Consider the following 21,890-nt stretch of genomic DNA (forward strand, 5'->3'; position numbering starts at 1 on the left):
ATGACTATCCATGCATGTTATGAATATTTATATAACATATTATATTATATTTACCAATATATTGGTTTGTTTTATGACATGTAAATCGTGAATCATTTGAACAATAGAAGCAAATTACAGACGAAGATTGAAATATATGATATTAATTGGTATATATCTTCTATATGTTAATGAGCATACATGCATATTTATTATTGAAACTTAAAATATTATTCAAATCATATCAAGTGAATAGTAGCATTTGTAAATGTAAGGATTGACTAAGATGATATCCAATACGATTATACGTAAAAGGTGTAGAATCCCCTGCCTGATACATTGATGATATTTTTGTGCAGCAACACCATGCATATTTCCTGACGGACTAAAAGGTGTTTGGATAACATCCGATCAGGCAATCTTTCGAATTAATTCCTCAACGCTTCACGGATATCCCGTCAATATTCCTGGATTTCGTACCCTCGATTTTACATGTGAAGATGTCCATAACACCAAATACGTATTGAGGTTTGTGTATTTGTTATCATTATTGAATGCTACATTTTTGGGGGGTTGGCGTTATAGGGACCGCGGAACCAAATGATTTCCCATAGATGATAGTGTTAACGTTTACCACTGTTCTGCTTAAATGGAGCTTTCAATTTTGAAGAATGACATCTCACACACCTGTAAATTAAATATTTAAAAATTCTACCAATTTGAACTTTTTTTTATATGGGGGCCACCATCTTGTATTGAAATCAGCACCAAAAGTTCACCTAAATTTACAACAAATTACACACTTTATGAACTCCCCCACACAAAAACATACTGGAACAATTTTTTTTTTTTTTTTTTTTATATATTTTACATCTACATATATTGCCCAGTCCACTCATACAATTTTGGAAATTTATCTCACCTGGATATCCAATCAGTAGGCCCCGGCACATTCACCTTCCTATTAAATCTTCTGCCCAAACGGGGAAAACCCACAATCTATTAGTACTTAATTGACAGATTATTGTGGGTACATAATGATTATCATTCTGGGTGGTCCGATTGCACAGTGGTAACATAATATTCGGGTCAACAACATTGATTTATATCAGTTTATATCAATTGTTTCGAGATTGTTGCAAAACAATATAAATGAATTCATTTTCAGTATCATTTGTTAGTATGTATTTTCTAATTCCAGGTCCGTACAGCAGAAAATTGTATTCGGACAGGCTGTGAATATGTTTGTTTGTCTGGATATTCGCCCTACTCAGGATAACTACATCTATTATATCGGAACAGGTGATGTCTGCGTTGTTGATGTAATGTTCTAAACTGATGCCTTTAGGTATTTCGTAATACTGCCATTGGTGGAATTTGCCATCTTAAATTCATCCTCTAAGCTCTCTATTCAGTTTGATATAAACTAATCGTGTGCGATTTGTAAATCTACTCTTGCATGTAACAAGCATTTTCATTGGCTGAAACAATTGAATATGTCATCAGTCCATTACGTAAAATATGACGTTGTGCTTTGTAATGTTGTTTTTGACTGTCTGATGCAGCGGTATAATTATTTCAAGCCGCCAATACCATTATATTTATACAGGGATTGTGCAAAGAAACTCAAATTATAAGGATTTACTTCAAATAACTTGAATAAGGTTCTATATTATGGGGTTATAACAGGGAGTCTGTATTGCCAAAACAAAAATATATTCAGTTTAATCCTTATACATATGTATATCTTCTTTTGTAAGAGGTTGGCAAATGTTGACAAATATCATATGGCGATATTGTGCATTTATATACAATGTATCTATAAATTAATATGTTATGATAATGTTTCATATACATAATTCATTTTATTACAACTACCGGGCAATTTAATAATCCTAATGTTTAAATGAAATATATTAAATAATTGTTTTCTTCCTTTTCAGAGTTCGAAAGTTTCTTGAACGATGCCTTGGTAGGAAGTATCAATTCAACTGTGACAAAAGACGAAGTATGTGACCGTCCCGAACCGTTTGATGGTAGTTCAGCGGTCATGCTTGTAAAAAACAGTGAGTAAAATGTTTTCGAATGAGTTGTAGTATACAGAGAAACGATGGAACCATCTAAATAAAGCATGTTTAACTTGCAAGCAGATAGAATACGTTTGTATTTGGCAATCACACCAGTTTTAATTTACATTTACTTGAGTAACTATCAATCTATAATATTAATATTTCATTGATATTCCGATAGAAAAAATGTAACTACAAGATATGTACATTTTAATGTAACTTTGTTGAAACAAGGGAGATAAATCGTTGAGGCAAAGCGTTCAAAAACTTACCGTCCATGACTGGAAGATACCTAATTTATGATTTATATTTAATTCCGATGGGGAAAAATCTGATTAAGAAAAATAGGTACATGTACAATGCAAATATAATCCAAACTGAAAATAAGTATCTGCTTCATGATTTGCTCGAAAAATCAATTATTTTCATCGATACTTTTTTTCTAAATATGTGCATTACATTAAAAAAAAAGCACGATTTGCCTGTTAAAATGTTTGGAACAATCTCGCTGTACTTTTTATAATCACTATTTGACATTTGTTTTCATTATAAAAAATATATCTGTTGTCAATCATTTACCATTTCTGTCCTTAGCCTCATCAGTACAAGGTATCCCTTGTCCACCAAGCACGTTTTTCTCTTACAACTCATTGTCTGTCGTCGAAGGAATTAATGTTACACATTGTCCTGAGAGTCGACTGGAAGTCTGTGATGACACAACACGCATGCGCATTACTATCAACAACACATGTGGATCTGCTATAGCAAGTAATTTGAAGTCTTCGATAATTTTATTTTGTGATTTTATTTTATCAAATCAATTTTAATTATACATAACAAATTATGAAGTAGAAATGAATCTACGATATTTTTTTTCGAAATATTTCAATGATTGTAATCTCGACCTGGTTTTATTTATGTTATATCTAAACAGTACACAGAAATACATTTATTTTTTAAAACCATCAGTATATAACTGTTCTAGCATGATAAATACAGATTTGTTAAACCATCATACATTTAGATCCGCTTCTATTCATATATGTTGAAGTGCAGTCCAATGTTAAGAGGATGAGTGATACATATATAGTATGTTTTTTCATTGGTCAATTAATATTGAATCGAGAATTGTTATATTGATGTATTAGCAGGACAATGTTTCACAAAAAGAGATTGTTTTTCCTAATTACGTAATATGATTCAAATTAATTATCTATTTGTTGTCGAGTTTTATGTTTGTGTTTCATATGATGTTATCCGTTGTCATGTGGTTTATCATAAATTTCTAACCATATCTTGACTTATTTTATTTTAATCTCCATCTTGAAAATGTCAGTTGTCAGAAAACTCATTACTATGCATAAGTCATAACACCTCTTGCATATGCATGAATAACGAAAAAAAACATGTATTCCTTAACATAGGATACATACAAATGTAAGGCAAAAGTAACCTTCTATCCGATATAGGTATATAAAATAAATATACTTTGGTCATAATGATATGTAAAAGCTTTATGTATGTTTTTCTGCAGCCATCGCGGATTTCTCTTGTTTGTATTACGTCGAAAGTAGCAATATGACTTACCTCTATATGGAAACGGACGATCGGAACATGATGACTCTTCAACATAACATCGTGTGTGCTGTAAGTCAAATACTAATTTGTATCTAATACATGTACATGGTTTATTTTATATAAAAGATGACTTAGCAGACTCGTTCATTGTTCTGATATATGTACAAATAAACACCTGTCCTCTCGTTGAAATATACAGAGGATACGAATTGTGTTTTAAAGCATAAAATATTTGATCACGCGACCACCTTTGTGACTCGACTGATCTCATGATGACAAAACGCTGACTCAGCACTTCCAAAAAATTCACAAAGTTTCTTAAGTTATTTTCTTATTCTATTATCAAATAATGGTAATTGTGTAACTATGTCAAGCACTGAGCTAAACTAATTTCATAATATGTATTGGTTACGTATCTAATATTAAAGAGTCAGAAAAGAATTCGTATTGACATTAGCACTTTGTTATGTGTACTGAAAGAAGTATGTCAGACATTCATATCCAGATCCATGTCCTAGTACTGTCTCTTCAACATTTTATTTTTTCATTCATTTCATTTCATATTATCAAATAATGGTAATTGTGTAACTATCTCAAGCGTTGAGCTGAAATAATCTAAATGCTCTGCGTTGGAGCACGTATTTATTATACATGTATATCACACAAATACCATCGTATTTATATAATCACGTTCTTGTGTACTGGGCGATCATATCAAAATCCATGTCTCACACCAGTCTCATCAACATGTATTTTTTATAGATGTGTTTTTTGTTCTGTAGGAGATGTATAATGATAATGATGGACTGATTGTGAAGGTGTATGAGGAATACTGCAACGATTTAATGGTCACTGACTCTATCGTATCTCTCAGATTAACGTCTAAAGGTAAGGGCGACAACTCCTACACTCATCGCAATTGATCCGAATTGGTCATGGCAATTGTCAAAAATCTTTTTCATCATACTCTATCAAACGATCCGTTTCAAATTATACAATTTTGCCGGTACTACATGTACGGTACTTATTTTATAAATCAAAATGATCTGAAGAAATAGGGCAACAGACCATGCCAATTCAATCCCTATATATTAGGATATGAACGCTGATACAGCGGAAGACCTTATTTATGTGTATTGAAATAATTACATCTAACGTACTGTGAGTCGTATATTTTAACGCCAGTCTGCCATATATGAAATTTGTTTTGTTTTTGTTCTTGATTTTTTTTTTTTTCTTTCTTTTTTCTGTTCTCTTTTTTTTTTTCTTTTTTTTTTCGCATACTTATGATCTGTTCCTGCTGTATTGGCCTAAACTGTTCAGAATAAATTGTAATTGAGCTCATTCGTCTACTGTTTATAAAAAAAAATAAACATTACGATTCCTTACTTCATTTTCAGAAAACTGTCATCAGGATCAAACGGGTACGTACAAATATTGATGTTAAAAATTAACAACACGTGTTGTATTTGTACATTAATAAGTAGTTATATGGGAAGGTTTATTATTTATACACATGTATTATGATGTATCAACTTCGCGAGTTAGATATATTTATGTTTATATGAATTTCTTGGATTCTTGGAAAAGTAATATTGTTCTAAGATAAAATATATTAATCAAACAAGATTGCAACGGATGAAGATGTCAAAGCAAGATATCACTTGTGAAATAGTTTTATTGATATCCGGAAATTGCCTTTTGTTTGGAACATCAGTCATACAACTGACGTTTATTACACTGGAGTAATTGTCACATACTTTTTGAAATTGCGTATCATTTCATATATCCAAATCATCTGCTGCTAAACGATGACTTAACTAACATCTTAGCTTACCTCAGCACCTCAACATATATTGGCCAACTCTGTATCACTGACCATATTTTTTATATAAATTTTGATTGATATAAATTGTCAATTATAGAAAGCAAAGGCAAATATCTTGCGTATCTTATTTCGTTTAAATTGATGGTTATTATTTCTATCTTATTTTTTCCCGCCAGATGCTGCAACAACACCCTCGTCGTCCGTGCCAAAGGATAGTTCGTTTTCTATTTACTTTGTTATCGGAGGAGTTATCGTTCTTTGTATTGCCATCGCTGTTATCATCGCCATTATCATCTCTCGACAAAAAATGTGTTTTCAATGTCGTCTACAACCGCAGATACCTGAATCTGGTCAACAATTTACAGACATTAACTTATAGCATTCTAGCAAATTGGCATTAAACTGGAGAAAATTCCTTACCTGTCATTCAAGATGCTTTAACTTAATCAGGTGACCCCTACGTCACCTTTGACTCTTCAATGTTGATAATCCCATAACAAACAGAAAATATTTTCAAAACAGTACGTAATTATTTGCAATGTATAACCGATTGCTTAGATTAAATGACGAGTACACCTCGGCAAAAATCAGTGATGCGATTTTATTTCTTGTATAATTGTCTAGTGTAACTGCTACTTAGTTATGGACGTATATCCGTTGGAATAATTCAACGAAGCAATATGTCTCATAGTTTGGTTAATTAAAAAGGAACGATGACCATTAAAAAATCAGACTTATCTAAATTCAATGTTATATTCTCTGAGTTTAACATGATTTTGCCCTTTAAAATATTTGTCACACGAGTTTAACATCATGTGTATGCAATACCATGGGAGAAATTGGGGAAAAAGAGAAGCAGAATTGAAATCTAATCTCAGGTCAAATCATTTTTTTGTTAGAAACTTTATTTAAATGTGAAATATTGAATGGATAAAAGAAAAGTTGAAATATGAAGTTGTATTCATGTTGTTTTCTTTGTCATATGTATGTGTGTATTTACTATAAAAGCTTTAGAATCATTGACCTAGATTTATAAGGCGCGTGTCGTCACTGAAATAGAAGACGCTTCCTCTTCGGATCGTCTGGCCTTATCCTATATCTTCTTTTCAATGGTCTTTCTTCAAATCTATATATTACTAATTTTATCCCGTTGCAAACATAGTTTGGAGGGGCTATAATATTCGGCCCTACGTATGCACGTTCAATGATCGTATGTTACACTTTTTTCTAAGTACTCTCACGATTTAATTTCTCAGGGAAATTTCAGGAAATTTCTTATATATTAGTTAACTATGGCAGCATCTCTAATGCGTTTGAGTCGTAGTATCCGCGCACCTTTATTTACATAGTTATTACCCTTAGTTTCTTTCAGTGTTATTTGACTTTCTCAGCGCTCTCACGAGTACATTTCTCTACAGAATTTCATGAAAATTTGTACACGAGTTTACTCTTGCGTTATCTCTGACAAGTTTGCTTTTCATAAGCCGCACCCTTTATTTACTGAAATATTGAGGTAAGTTTCTTCCACTCAAAATAACTTCATCAGTGATCTCACAATTTTATTTTTGATAGATTATCTATATAGAGGCGGGTATTTGTGACTTACCGACATTTTTCTTGCTGCCTTTTAAGTTAAAACATGTTAAAGAGGAACCGGTTATAAGTATAAATGTATTGTTTACACAGGCAATATTTCTTCACGTGAATTTCACGTGAAATTTTTTCACGTGAATTAAATTCACATGAATTTTTTTCATGTGAATTTCACGTGAATATTTTGTTCACGTGAAATTCACCTGAAAAAAATTCACGTGAATTTCACGTGAAGGAATATTGCCTGTGTATGACGAGGGTGTGTGTATCACTTATGATACTTTGTTAAATCTGACAAATGCAAACATTTCAATTTGTGCAAATTATAGTTTTTACAGCTTACACTAAACCAACATAAAAAAAGTTATAGTGTTTTCAGGCATATATATCATGGGGTGTCCTTTAACAAACCGATCGTTAATGGAAGGAAGTGTTAGGTTTCAGATTGCTTGAACTATCATAGGGGAAAAAAATAAAGAAGATTCATATGTGTTAATCAGTTCCAAGGCAGAATATAAATGTAACACACTATGACAATATCAATACGATGTAAAAGAATATCTCAATTTATCATTAAGTTACATTTGTTTAAGATATTGTGTATGTCTTATCAATAAAACAGTAAGGAATGTCCCATACGCCCACAATATACAATCAAACCATCAAGCTTACAAGATTAAGCTAACAATACCACTTAATGATAACGATTTGTACATTGTTTCTGTCATGTACTCTTCTGCTACGTGGTTATTAGGTTAAAAGATTTCAAATAAACCACGAGATGTGCAATATTACAATGTTGAAATCGACAAAAAGGTAGTTTACATATCTACACCGTGCTGATATTTCTGTATAACACATACACATTTCTATACAGGAGGCGCAGTTTCCGTCTACAACTAGACGATTATTTCACGTGTCTTCAACAGGTTCGCTGGCTGTTTATAGATATTGGAGGGTCAACACATCAGTGTCCGTGCCACACAGGAGACAAAGTCACGTTGCATTAAATAAAGGTTATCAAAGAACACGTGGCAGTGATTCTAGTAAGATATGTACGACTACGACTTGAAAACGCACGCTCCTTCATTTACAGTGTTATTACAAAAGGTTTGTTCATTTCAATCACTTTAACTTTGTCAGCGCTCTCACGAGTTTATTCTTTAAGGGAATTGCATCAAAGGTATTAAACACAAATGTTGAGTTGTTTTTCTTAATTCTGTTATCAAAACAGGTGACTTTACGTAGATTAACTGGCACTATATCACCTAGGCAACCACGGCTGCCGTAGTTACCAACGTCGCAACACAGCTTGTATCTTATTTTCTTAAATAATATATCGGTATATAATATCTGTAAATATAAGGATTGACATATTTGAACATATCCTATGGAGCGCTATCGCGCAAAACCCTAGGAATGGTGCGTTGCCAAATGCGGTCATACTACAGTATACGCAGTCAAAATGAGGTACAATCCTTAAATGTATTATGATGTCATACTCGATAGGCGAGTTAAATATAATTGTTATTATGGTTTCCAATCCAACAGCATGAAACTATTTCTTATGTAAGAATTCTTGAAATCTTAGAAAAGCAATATTGCTTAAGGAAAATAAAAGACCTAATTGAAACTAGTTTGCAATGGAATTAAGATAACAAGCAATATATACCATGTTAATTATTTTTACTGATATCCGGGAAATGCCTTACCTATTTTTTTTTAATTGATATCCGGGAAATGCTTCAGCTATTTTTATTCATATCCGGGAAATGCGATACATATTTTTATCGATATCCGGGAAGTGCCTTGCCTATTTTAATTGACATCCGGGAAATGCCTTACCTGTTTTTATTAATATCCGGGAAACGCCTTTTGTATTGTTTTGAACACCAGTCATATAACGACGTTTATAACACTAATATTTCCACGACTATTAGATTTTAAAAAGGGTATTTCATATTGTTCTTCACATCAGTCATTCAATGATTTTGTGTAATTATGGCTACCGTTATAATCGTCAAAGAGCTGAGAATTTGTATTCATGAACTTAAGAATAGAATATCATTTCCATGCTAAATAATTGGTCAGTTTTTTAATTTTTGTTTCCGCCTGACGTAGTAACAACACCCTCATCATCCGTGCTAGATGAAAATTCTTTACTCTTTCCTTTATAACGCTTTGTGTTGCCAGCGCTGTTATCATTTTCAAAAACAATAAAATGTGTGTTCAATGTTGCTTTCAATTGCAACTTCCTGAATTTGTAAAACAAAATCTGAATACATTAACATATAGTATATTATTTCAAAACTCAGGTGACTGTTAAGGCCCAACGGCCTCTTGTTGTATATATTTTTCTACTAATTAGTGATTTTTTGGAAGCCTTGAACAAGATTTGTAAGGCGGGTGTCGTCGATGAAGTAGAAGACACTTACTCTTGGGAACATCTAGTTATAACTTTCTTGTACGTCTCTTTGCAAATTAATATTTTGCTATCAATTTGCCCTCGATTTCTCGTTTTTGAGTTGAAATCATGGTTTCGTTAACATGTGAATGTTCTTCGTTGTTTTAATAAATTAATTATACCCTCCTCGCGAACCGCGTTTGAAGTGTTTAAGACGGCAAAAAGATCGTTATGTTTTTAAATAAATTCATTATTCAATAATTTCTTCGTCCGTTCTGTTTGTTTTCTTGACCGGATTTTAATGTGACGTCCAGCGTCCTTATTGGGATGTGTTCGTCGGTCTTCTTGTTCTCGAGTGACCATGTGATCGGCACGAAGGACTACATTAACACTTGGTCGGTGCATATGGCCAGAGCACCCGACTATTGTATTTTGCGGTACAAATAAACGTGATATACTTGTGCATCGTACTTAACACCGAGGAAAAGTGCTGTACATTCTTCTAATATTTACATTTGGATGGCAAAGCCATCATATAAACAAACTAAACAAATTTGCAGTCTATGAGAGTATAACTGACACCCAAAGCGTGACACCATTCTATGCATAACTGACACCCAAATCGTGCATTCGGGTGTTATTCATACGCGACCGGATTTACGGATGGGATCCCCCGGAACTACTTGCAACCAATGTAAACAAATGGCATCTTATCATTGCTCATCATGCTATCGGATAGAGTACGAGACCAGAAAACAAATCTTAAAATGTAAAACGAAAATAAAGGTAAGAATGGTTAACAATCACGAAAATGGAAATAAAACAAGATTTAATAAACACATATGTTGACAGATATTTGTTCCGGGGCCAGAGTGGAAAATCAGTACACACCACATTGTTTTTGCGCGCCACCGCCATCCAGTGTTTGAATGACAAAAATTTTGAAACCCGACACATCATGTTTATGTCAAATCATAAGAACGAGGCTTCTCTCCGGTCGTACAATAGAACAGTTTCTTCTTCACAAAAGAAAGCATCAAGTGGTGCATTATCGTGTCTAACGCATCCTAAACTTGAAACAGCCAGGGTACCCGTCACAAGCAACGTTGTCGCTGAAGCTCGTCTAACTCCCTCGGCCACTGTCACTTCTCTCATTAGTCGTATCCCTGACACCGGTGCTGTTGTAGCTACTATAAACTGTAATCAGGTTTCCATGCAATCAAAGAACATGTTTACATCTGGTTTTTTGGCGAATTCCACTTTCTCCCACTGCACATTCAACTTTCATAGCTAAACTCTGTCAATGCTGTCAGCCGTTGCGTGCGCGTGGTGACGGGTGAAATTTCCATCCGCATAATTGTTCCGGATGGTAAATTAAAAAAAAAAATCCGAAATCGTTAACAAACTGAATAATTCATCCGTATATTCTGAAATACTGACTACTAATATTATTGATATTGTTATTAAAATATCTGATGATGTTTTCAGTATTTTTTTAATGATTTCCACGCACTATTTTTTAAAAAAAAATTGCCAATCAGCACGTGAATCACAATAGGCTGTTCAATTTGTTGACCTCTGACAGTGGAAACGTCGGTAAAAGTCAGATTTCAAATTATAATGAAAATTAAAGTTGAAATCGAAAAGAAACTAATATAGAAAACGTAAATATAAGCATTAAACTGTCTTTTTATGGATTATATGGTCTGTATATAGACCATAGACCATATAATCCATAAAAAGACAGTTTAATGCTTAATTGAATTCATGTACAGTTATATAAAGGCGTTATAAACTGGTACTTTTTTTGTTTTTATTAAATTTGACGATGTTTCTCTTAAGAATGTACAGCATTTTTTTTATTTTGGTTAGTCGGGTGCTCTAGGATGATTTATAGAGCAAGTGTTCATGTTCATGCTTCAGCTCCAATATTGGAACTCTTCAGTGTTTTAAGCATTGAAATCGGCATATAGAAACGAAAAAACGTGGATAGACGAATGCTATGGGTCGTTATTAATTCAATTAATTATTTACAGATGATTTCCATAGACGTAAGGTATAGTTAGAAGGTTTTGGTTGTACATGCAAGTGGGAAGATTCGACACTGTTGAAAAACCACCGTCCTCGTCGTTGCCTTGACAGCCGATCCAAGCTGCAATCACGAATGCACTGCAAGGGCAAAGTTGAAGTCTTATGCGCAACAGGCCGTTTTTTCGTAAAACTACATTCACACTTAATATAGTTTGGGGTTGTTTTACCATTCCTGATCAATTGCAATATAAGAAAACAAACAAAAACAATCAAAAACATAGAATGAAGCCTTCTTTTCAGGCAGTGCAGACACAATGCATGATATGTAAACAATGTGACGTCATCGGAATGTACACGTTGCAGCAATGTACAGCAATGTATATTTTACATGAATACACTAATGTGCAACAGAATGGGACGCTACATTAACCCACATGCGTATATGCTTGTGTGTTAGAACATAGACACCATACTGATTTGTATATCACATAAACATGCCAACACAGGATGCGCCAGGCATCATACAACTAAACGACTATTTCACGTGTCTTTAACAGGTTCCGATTTCTGTTTATAGAGGGTCCAAACATCAGTTCCCATGCCACACGGGAACCAAAGTCACGTTGCAATAAAAGGTTTATCAAAGGACACGTGTCAGCGATTCTAGTAAGATATCGATTGTTTAGAGGAACAAGGGCGTATCTCCAACATGGAGTGCTTAGAAGTAAAGAGTCGTATCTCAAATTTATCAATTTTTTTATTTTGATAAATTACAATTCCGACTAAGCTTTTCTTATAGAATATGTACTTTATATCAATTAGAATTATCTCATTCTTTTAAATCACATTGTATTTTAACAGCAATCAGATCATTTCAATTGATATAATGTACAAATTCTATAAGAAAATCTCAATCGTAGTTATAATTAATTTAAATCTAAATATACGTCCTTGTTCCTCTAAACAATCGATATGTACAACTATGGAAACATCTCGGACGAGTTTGAGCTTCAAAACGCACGCTCTTTCATGTACAGAGTTATTTCCCTTGGTTCATTTCACGCAATATTAAACATTGTCAGTGCTCTCCCGAGTTTATTCGTCAATGTGGCAACATGTCAGATGAGTTTTGATTTTAGAATTTGCGTTCCTTTATTTACAGAGTTATAGTATTTTGTTTATTTTGCTCACTTTGACTTTGGCAGCACTTTCACGACTTCAATCTCAATAAAAACGTCATGAATATTTTACATTAGCTTACTGTGGTAACATCTCGGATGAGCTTGAAATTCAGTACCAGTGCTACGTACAGATTTATTGCCCTTTGTTCATTTCACTCAATTTAACTGTTGTCAGCACTCTCAAGATTTTATTTCTCTACGGGATTTCGTGAAACTTTGTACGTGAGTTTACTCCGGCGATATATCTGACAAGTTTACTTTACATAAGCCGCACCCCTTATTTACGGAGCAACTTCCTTCACATTCTTTAAATACTCAAAATATCTTTATCGGCGATTACAGGATTAAATTCCCCAAAAGAATTCTATATAAGGAGCCCATTAATATCTTACCGAAATTTACAGAAACGAAAATAGTTTTTTTTTTTTTTTTTTTTTTTGCGGCGGATTTGTATCACTTGTGATACCGTGTTAAATCTGACAAATGTATAAACCTCAATTTGTGGAAATGATTGTTTTGACAGCGAACATTTAACCAACATAAAATGATATAGCATTTGGAAACATATATTACAGGTTTTTCTTTTGGGAAGTTAAAACAATCATAAAAAAAATCCGAATAAAGATGCTTCATACGTGTCTGTCAATTATAAGGCAGACTATCAATAACAATGACAAAAATTCAATGCAAAAGATTCGAATGTCCAAAGCTCATCATTAAGTTATATTTTTTAACAACTAGTGTATTTCTTCAAGAAAACTGTAAGAAGCGTTTCATACGCTCACAATATAACATCTAACAATAAAACTAACAAGGTTAAGCTAACAACATCACCTGGTAATTAGGATTTATACACTTACATGATTTCTGGCCCGTACTCTTCTACTACTAGGATTTTATGCCAAATGTTTTCAGATAAATCACGTGATGTGCAATATTGCAATGGTCGACACGACAAAAACATAGTTTACATATGTATGTGTCTCAGACCATTGACAACCAACCGATATTTTATATAAGAAATACACTTGTTTAGACAGAAGGCGTAGTTTCCTCATATAACTAGACGATTATTACACTATCTTCAACCGGTTCCGCTTGCTGTTAATATATATTGGACGGTCTATAGAGACCAACCAACCAATTGTTTTCCCATAGACTTAAGTGTTAACGTTTTGGAGTATTTCATTCAAATTCATGAATTCAATATGACAATTATGGTTTATAACAAAAGTTTAGGGTCTGATATAACACCTAATCAAAAAAAAAAGTTGGGTCCTTCAGCTCAAATTTTCTCCAGGGTAGCCATTTTGAAAATGGGCGAATTTCGCAGTAAAAATTCTCAAAAGCTTAAATGTTTACCTGTTAATTGTTATTACGTGAACTTTTGGGAAAAAAATCAATCGGACTTACGAAATTAATGTCAACATTTCTTATTGATAGCTACCTATCAGGCTACATATCTATTTTCTCGCTTCATAACATACTGGCCAATCAGTGGCTGTCAGATATTTTATCCTTGGCTCAACGTTCTATACACAGGGGCTGTTTCAAAAATCTATTTTTTCAATTGGTTGGTTGTTCCCTATACAGCTGTTTCCGTGCCACACAGGAACTAAAGTCAAGCCAAACTGATATCATATTTACGAAATACACCTGTCCAGAAAGGAGGCCTAGATTCCGTATACAATAAGACGATTTATTTCACGTTCCGATGGCTGTTAATAGATATCGAAGTGTCTTCTTATCGATACAACACAGGATTTGAAGTCATGTTGAAATAAGAAAAAAAAGTTTCTAGTAAGATATTACGACAATTAAAACGTCAGTTATATTCAAAAACTTAATAATTTGTATTAAAAATAATAAATCACTTCAAACAAATTGATCTATCTTAAAGTAAAATGTACGCCTGTCTGTCATATATGAAATTTCTCTAAGTATTTTTCATGACTTAGCTCTGTTACTATGATCTTAGCCTTAATTTTTAAATTGTTATTCCATTTTCAGAAAACTGTCCTCAAAATGAAACAGCTGTATGGAAATATTCATATTAAAGACTCACAACATGTGTTATATTAGTGTTTTAATTAGTAGTTACGTGGCATGGCTTATCAAAAGTAGCTACGGATGAAGATGACAACGCGAGGTATTACTTGTGATTTTCTTGAATCATATCCGAGAAATGCATTCTATTTTTACCACTAGTCATACAATGACGTTTATTACACTGGAGTAATTGTCACATACTTTTTGAAATTGCGTATCATTTCATATATCCAAATCATCTGCTGCTAAACGATGACTTAACTAACATCTTAGCTTACCTCAGCACCTCAACATATATTGGCCAACTCTGTATCACTGACCATATTTTTTATATAAATTTTAATGGATATAAATTGTCAATTATAGAAAGCAAAGGCAAATATCTTGCGTATCTTATTTCGTTTAAATTGATGGTTATTATTTCTATCTTATTTTTTCCCGCCAGATGCTGCAACAACACCCTCATCGTCCGTGCCAAAGGATAGTTCGTTTTCTATTTACTTTGTTATCGGAGGAGTTATCGTTCTTTGTATTGCCATCGCTGTTATCATCGCCATTATCATCTCTCGACAAAAAATGTGTTTTCAATGTCGTCTACAACCGCAGATACCTGAATCTGGTCAACAATTTACAGACATTAACTTATAGCATTCTAGCAAATTGGCATTAAACTGGAGAAAAGTCCTTACCTGTCATTCAAGATGCTTTAACTTAATCAGGTGACCCCTACGTCACCTTTGACTCTTCAATGTTGATAATCCCATAACAAACAGAAAATATTTTCAAAACAGTACGTAATTATTTGCAATGTATAACCGATTGCTTAGATTAAATGACGAGTACACCTCGGCAAAAATCAGTGATGCGATTTTATTTCTTGTATAATTGTCTAGTATAACTGCTACTTAGTTATGGACGTATATCCGTTGGAATAATTCAACGAAGCAATATGTCTCATAGTTTGGTTAATTAAAAAGGAACAATGACGATTAAAAAAATCAGACTTATCTAAATTCAATGTTATATTCTCTGAGTTTAACATGATTTTGCCCTTTAAAATATTCGTCACACGAGTTTAACATCATGTGTATGCAATACCATGGGAGAAATTGGGGAAAAAGAGTAGCAGAATTGAAATCTAATCTCAGGTCAAATCATTTGTTAGAAACATTATTTAAATGTGAAATATTGAATGGATAAAAGAAAAGTTGAAATATGAAGTTGTATTCATGTTGTTTTCTTTGTCATATGTATGTGTGTATTTACTATAGAATCTTTAGAATCATTGACCTAGATTTATAAGGCGCGTGTCGTCACTGAAATAGAAGACGCTTCCTCTTCGGATCGTCTGGCCTTATCCTAATTCTTCTTTTCAATGGTCTTTCTTCAAATCTATATATTACTAATTTTATCCCGTTGGAAACATAGTTTGGAGGGGCTATAATATTCGGCCCTAGGTATTCATGTTCGATGATCGTATGTTACACTTTTTTATAAGTACTCTCACGAGTGCATTTCTCAAGATGATTTCATGAAATTTCTTACATATTAGTTAACTATGGCAGCATCTCTAATGCGTTTGAGTCGTAGTATCCGCGCACCTTTATTTACATAGAATTTCCTGACACTTTGTACACGAGTTTACTCTTGCGTTATCTCTGACAAGTTTGCTTTTAATAAGCCACACCCTTTATTTACTGGACTATTGAGGTAAGTTTCTTCCACTCAAAATAACTTCATTAGTGATCTCACAATTTTTTTTTTTTTTTTTTCAAAATCAATTTTATTCAACAAGCATGTATATATATATACAGAGTGTATAAACAAATGTCCTCACGCAGGAGGGCTTTACATTCATCAGACATCCTATCTCTCACTCATCAGAGATCCTATCCCCTCACACATTCTTTTCATATTTTACATACATGTACTGTACACTCTGATACATTTTCGTTCAATCTAAATTATATACACTCAATATCACTTAAAATCTATACTAACACACATTTTTTTCTTCTACTACTTTGGTCTACTATAATCGGTATATTATAAAAAAAAAAAACTATCCAGTGGTTAGCCCAAATTTTGGTGATCTCACAATTTAATTTTTGATAGATTATCTATATAGAGGCGGGTATTTGTAACTTACCGACATTTTTCTTGCTGCCTTTTAAGTTAAAACATGTTAAAGAGGAACAGGTTATAAGTATAAATGTGTTGTTTATGACGAGGGTGTGTGTATCAATTGTGATACCTTGTTAAATCTGACAAATGCAAAAATTTCAATTTGTGCAAATTATAGTTTTTACAGCTTACACTAAACCAACATAAAAAAAGTTATAGTGTTTTCAGGCATATATATCATGGGGTGTCCTTTAACAAACCGATCGTTAATGGAAGGAAGTGTTAGGTTTCAGATTGCTTGAAATATCATAGGGGAAAAAATAAAGAAGATTCATATGTGTTAATCAGTTCCAAGGCAGAATATAAATGTTACACACTATGACAATATCAATACGATGTTAAAGAATATCTCAATTTATCATTAAGTTACATTTGTTTAAGATATTGTGTATGTCTTATCAATAAAACAGTAAGGAATGTCCCATACGCCCACAATATAAAATTTGGTTTGGTTTGTTTTTGTTTAGCGTCCTATTAACAGCCAGGGTCATTTACAAAAATTAAACCATCAAGCTTACAAGGTTTAGCTAACAATACCACTTAATGATAACGATTTGTACATTGTTTCTGTCATGTACTCTTCTACAGTACTACGTGGTTATTAGGTTAAAAGATTTCAAATAAACCACGAGATGTGCAATATTACAATGTTGAAATCGACAAAAAGGTAGTTTACATATCTACACCGTGCTGATATTTCTGTATAACACATACACATTTCTATACAGGAGGCGCAGTTTCCGTCTACAACTAGACGATTATTTCACGTGTCTTCAACAGGTTCGCTGGCTGTTTATAGATATTGGAGGGTCAACACATCAGTGCCCGTGCCACACAGGAGGCAAAGTCACGTTGCATTAAATAAAGGTTATCAAAGAACACGTGGCAGTGATTCTAGTAAGATATGTACATTGTACGACTACGACTTGAAAACGCACGCTCCTTCATTTACAGTGTTATTACAATAGGTTTGTTCATTTCAATCACTTTAACTTTGTCAGCGCTCTTCACGAGTTTATTCTTTAAGGGAATTGCATCAAAGGTATTAAACACAAATGTTGAGTTGTTTTTCTTAATTCTGTTATCAAAACAGGTGACTTTACGTAGATTAACTGGCACTATATCATCTAGGCAACCACGGCTGCCGTAGTTACCAACGTCGCAACACAGCTTGTATCTTATTTTCTTAAATAATATATCGGTATATAATATCTGTAAATATAAGGATTGACATATTTGAACATATCCTATGGAGCGCTATCGCGCAAAACCCTAGGAATGGTGCGTTGCCAAATGCGGTCATACTACAGTATACGCAGTCAAAATGAGGTACAATCCTTAAATGTATTATGATGTCATACTCGATAGGCGAGTTAAATATAATTGTTATTATGGTTTCCAATCCAACAGCATGAATCTATTTCTTATGTAAGAATTCTTGAAATCTTAGAAAAGCAATATTGCTTAAGGAAAATAAAAGACCTAATTGAAACTAGTTTGCAATGGAATTAAGATAACAAGCAATATATACCATGTTCATTATTTTTACTGATATCCGGGAAATGCCTTACCTACTTTTCTTTAATTGATATCCGGGAAATGCTTCAGCTATTCTTATTCATATCCGGGAAATGCGATACATATTTTTATCGATATCCGGGAAGTGCCTTGCCTATTTTAATTGACATCCGGGAAATGCCTTACCTGTTTTTATTAATATCCGGGAAACGCCTTTTGTATTGTTTTGAACACCAGTCATATAACGACGTTTATAACACTAATATTTCCACGACTATTAGATTTTAAAAAGGGTATTTCATATTGTTCTTCACATCAGTCATTCAATGATTTTGTGTAATTATGGCTACCGTTATAATCGTCAAAGAGCTGAGAATTTGTACTCATGAACTTAAGAATAGAATATCATTTCCATGCTAAATAATTGGTCAGTTTTTTAATTTCTGTTTCCGCCTGACGTAGTAACAACATCCTCATCATCCGTGCTAGATGATATTTTCTTTACTCTTTCCTTTATAACTCTTTGTGTTGCCAGCGCTGTTATCATTTTCAAAAACAATAAAATGTGTGTTCAATGTTGCTTTCAATTGCAACTTCCTGAATTTGTAAAAACAATCTGAATACATTAATTTATAGTAATTGATGTTGATCTGGAGTAATTCTTTATCTGTCATCTAAGACGTTTTACCTGAGCCAGGCGACGCCTACGTATCTTTTGACTATTCAATGTTGATAATATTATAACAAAAAGGGAAAAAAACAAAACAAAAACAAAACATAAAACAGTAAATACTTATCTGTAATTTATAACCGATTGCCTAGATAAAATGAAAACACCAACAGAGTAAAAGATAGGCGAAAATCTGTATTATGACTTTGTTTCTTGCATAATTGGCTGGTATTAATTGCTACTTAACTATGAACGTATAACGGATGAAATTTCTTAACCCAGTTTGAGAGAGAAAGAACACATATTTATATTCATGATCAAGACTGTGAATAAAAGTTGCAACATATTCGGAACACGTGTATTAAATTCGCTGTGAGTTAATGAATATGCTCAATATATAGGTGGGTGGTTGGGTAGGTAGGTAGGTAGTTAGGTAGGTAGGTACACAACCAATGTGTGTGATGTAGTAAAGTGTGTGGTATAATGATTTAGTATGTGTATATGATATATGATTCAAGTGGAATTGAGTGAGTTTAATAATGTATTAAAAAATGAAATTTAATTAATGGAGAATATTTTTCTATTGTGGATTGAACCAGGGGCTGCCTATCTCCAGGTAGGTCATGGTATAATGTATCAATATCTTGGCAAATAAAATAGTATATAACTTTTATAAAAATCAACCTAGTAATATATCTCATAGTTTAGCTGATGAAATGGAACGATGACGATGAACGCAATCAAACCTATATAAATATAATGTTATATTTCCTGATTTCGTTGCTTATATATATTCGTTACACGAGTTTACTATCATGTGTATGAAATATCATGGGTGTAAGCATGAAAAGAGTGTCTCAGAATCGAAAACCTGAACTCGGAATCGGATCGAACCATTTGCTTGAAGCATTATTCCTGTTAAAAGTGAATGATTAAAAGGATTAAGGAGAAAATGAATAATGACGTTGTAGTTTCCGCTTTTTAGGTCACTTGAGACGAAATCTCAGTTGACCTATTGCGATCGCCTTATGTCCGGCGTCGCCCGTCGTCCGTCGTCCGTCGTAAACAATTTACATTTTCAACTTCTTCTCAACTACCAACAGGGCAAGAGACCTGATATTGGTTCTGTAGCATGCTGGGATCAAGGGCTATCAAGTTTGTTCAAATTGATGACCTTGACCTTCATTCAGGGTTACAGGGGTCAAATATGTTTAGATATTAAAAGGCCTCTTCTTGCTAACCAAAAGGATCAGACACCCGATATTGGGTCTTTAGCATTTTGGGACAAAGGGCTACCTAGTTTGTTCAAATAGATTACCTTGCCCTTCATTCAAGGCCACAGAGGTCACAAATATGCTAAAATCTTTAAACGACTTCTTCCTGTTAACCAAAAGGCCAAGAGACCCCATTTTTGGTAGGTAGCATGCTTGGATGAGGCACTACGAAGTTTGTTCAAATATATTACCTTTACCTATATCTAATGTCACAGCTGTCAAATATGCTAAAATTTAAATATAATAAATCACTTCAAACAAATTGATCTATCTTAAAGTAAAATGTACGCCTGTCTGTCATATATGAAATTTCTCTAAGTATTTTTCATGACTTAGCTCTGTTACTATGATCTTAGCCTTAATTTTTAAATTGTTATTCCATTTTCAGAAAACTGTCCTCAAAATGAAACAGCTGTATGGAAATATTCATATTAAAGACTCACAACATGTGTTATATTAGTGTTTTAATTAGTAGTTACGTGGCATGGCTTATCACAACTAGCTACGGATGAAGATGACAACGCGAGGTATTACTTGTGATTTACTTGAATCATATCCGGGAAATAAATTCTATTTTCACCACTAGTCAAACAATGACGTTGATTACACTGTGGTTACCATGGATATCGTTAAACCGTTAAAGAGGTGAACAATGGTAATGTTATGTACTTTAGATAACATTACCCTGGCTCAGAAATGATAATTTGCAAACGTCTTAGCTTGCCTCTGTATCCTCTGTATCTCAAGACATTTACTAACTCTAGTATATTATGATCATAATTAACTCTGTTTACATAATTATAAAATTCAACTTTTAGTTAGATATATATGCACATTTGTGTATATATGTAATTAGTAGCACGTAGGTGCGCCCACTCAAGGTCACTACGTGCTAGGTTAGCCAATAAATGGCGTTCTTGTGTTGTAATTATAACATGACTATTCCGTGCTTGACTTGTATATTACCGCTTGCTTACGCATACCCTTCAGAACTTGAATTTTTTAAATCTACTTCTATAAAAGATAGCGGACACTAGTTATCATATATTGGGAGTCGAGTCATAACCAGTCCAGCACGGAACCACATATTCTTGTATATGTGAATCATAAATATTGCGTATTTAGTAAATATGAAGTGACATTTGTGTACATATCTTGCTGACCTCTGTCACTCCACTTCAACCAAACCCTACCCCTACATATGTTTCTCTTTCTCTTCTACTTCTCTGGACTTCAAAACTTCTCTACTTCTTTTTCTAACTCATCTGGAAACAATTTCTATTCCCTGTACCCCCTTGATCTAATGACTTATGTGATACTAACGATGATAAAATTGTACCCGGCATTTTCTATCCGAGCACACCACAGTTTCATGTTTCTGTACAATGTTACTGATGTGACATAATGCCAATATCTCTGCCATTATACCGTACTCGGATAGGATTATTTAACAGAAAACGTCTCCGATTTTTTTCAAAATCCTTTAAACAAAATGTCAGCAATCGTGGCTGTCTGGGACTTATGATATGTTT

General features: G+C 33.4%; 1 protein-coding gene across 1 annotated transcript; it reads left to right on the forward strand.

Moving 5' to 3' along the window:
• Nucleotides 1–219: 219 nt before the first annotated feature.
• On the forward strand, nt 220–6,155 carry LOC117329655. Its single transcript, XM_033887687.1, has 8 exons — nt 220–507; nt 1,181–1,281; nt 1,923–2,045; nt 2,643–2,816; nt 3,583–3,695; nt 4,409–4,514; nt 5,027–5,050; nt 5,631–6,155. Exons 2-8 carry the CDS (start codon nt 1,221–1,223, stop codon nt 5,831–5,833), a joined length of 804 nt encoding a protein of 267 aa, XP_033743578.1. The 5' UTR covers nt 220–507; nt 1,181–1,220; the 3' UTR covers nt 5,834–6,155.
• Nucleotides 6,156–21,890: the final 15,735 nt, after the last annotated feature.

The sequence above is a fragment of the Pecten maximus genome, chromosome 6 (assembly GCF_902652985.1).
Source record: "Pecten maximus chromosome 6, xPecMax1.1, whole genome shotgun sequence".
In the NCBI taxonomy this organism is placed as follows: domain Eukaryota; kingdom Metazoa; phylum Mollusca; class Bivalvia; order Pectinida; family Pectinidae; genus Pecten; species Pecten maximus.

What these genes read in the sequence shown, in the direction of transcription:
- LOC117329655 (XM_033887687.1), top strand. Translation starts at nt 1,221, where the DNA reads ATGTTTGTTTGTCTGGATATTCGCCCTACTCAGGATAACTACATCTAT. An exon ending in AACATAACATCGTGTGTGCT is followed by an intron (nt 3,696 to 4,408) that starts GTAAGTCAAATA and finishes TTTGTTCTGTAG; the next exon opens with GAGATGTATAATGATAATGA. An exon ending in TCTCAGATTAACGTCTAAAG is followed by an intron (nt 4,515 to 5,026) that starts GTAAGGGCGACA and finishes CTTCATTTTCAG; the next exon opens with AAAACTGTCATCAGGATCAA.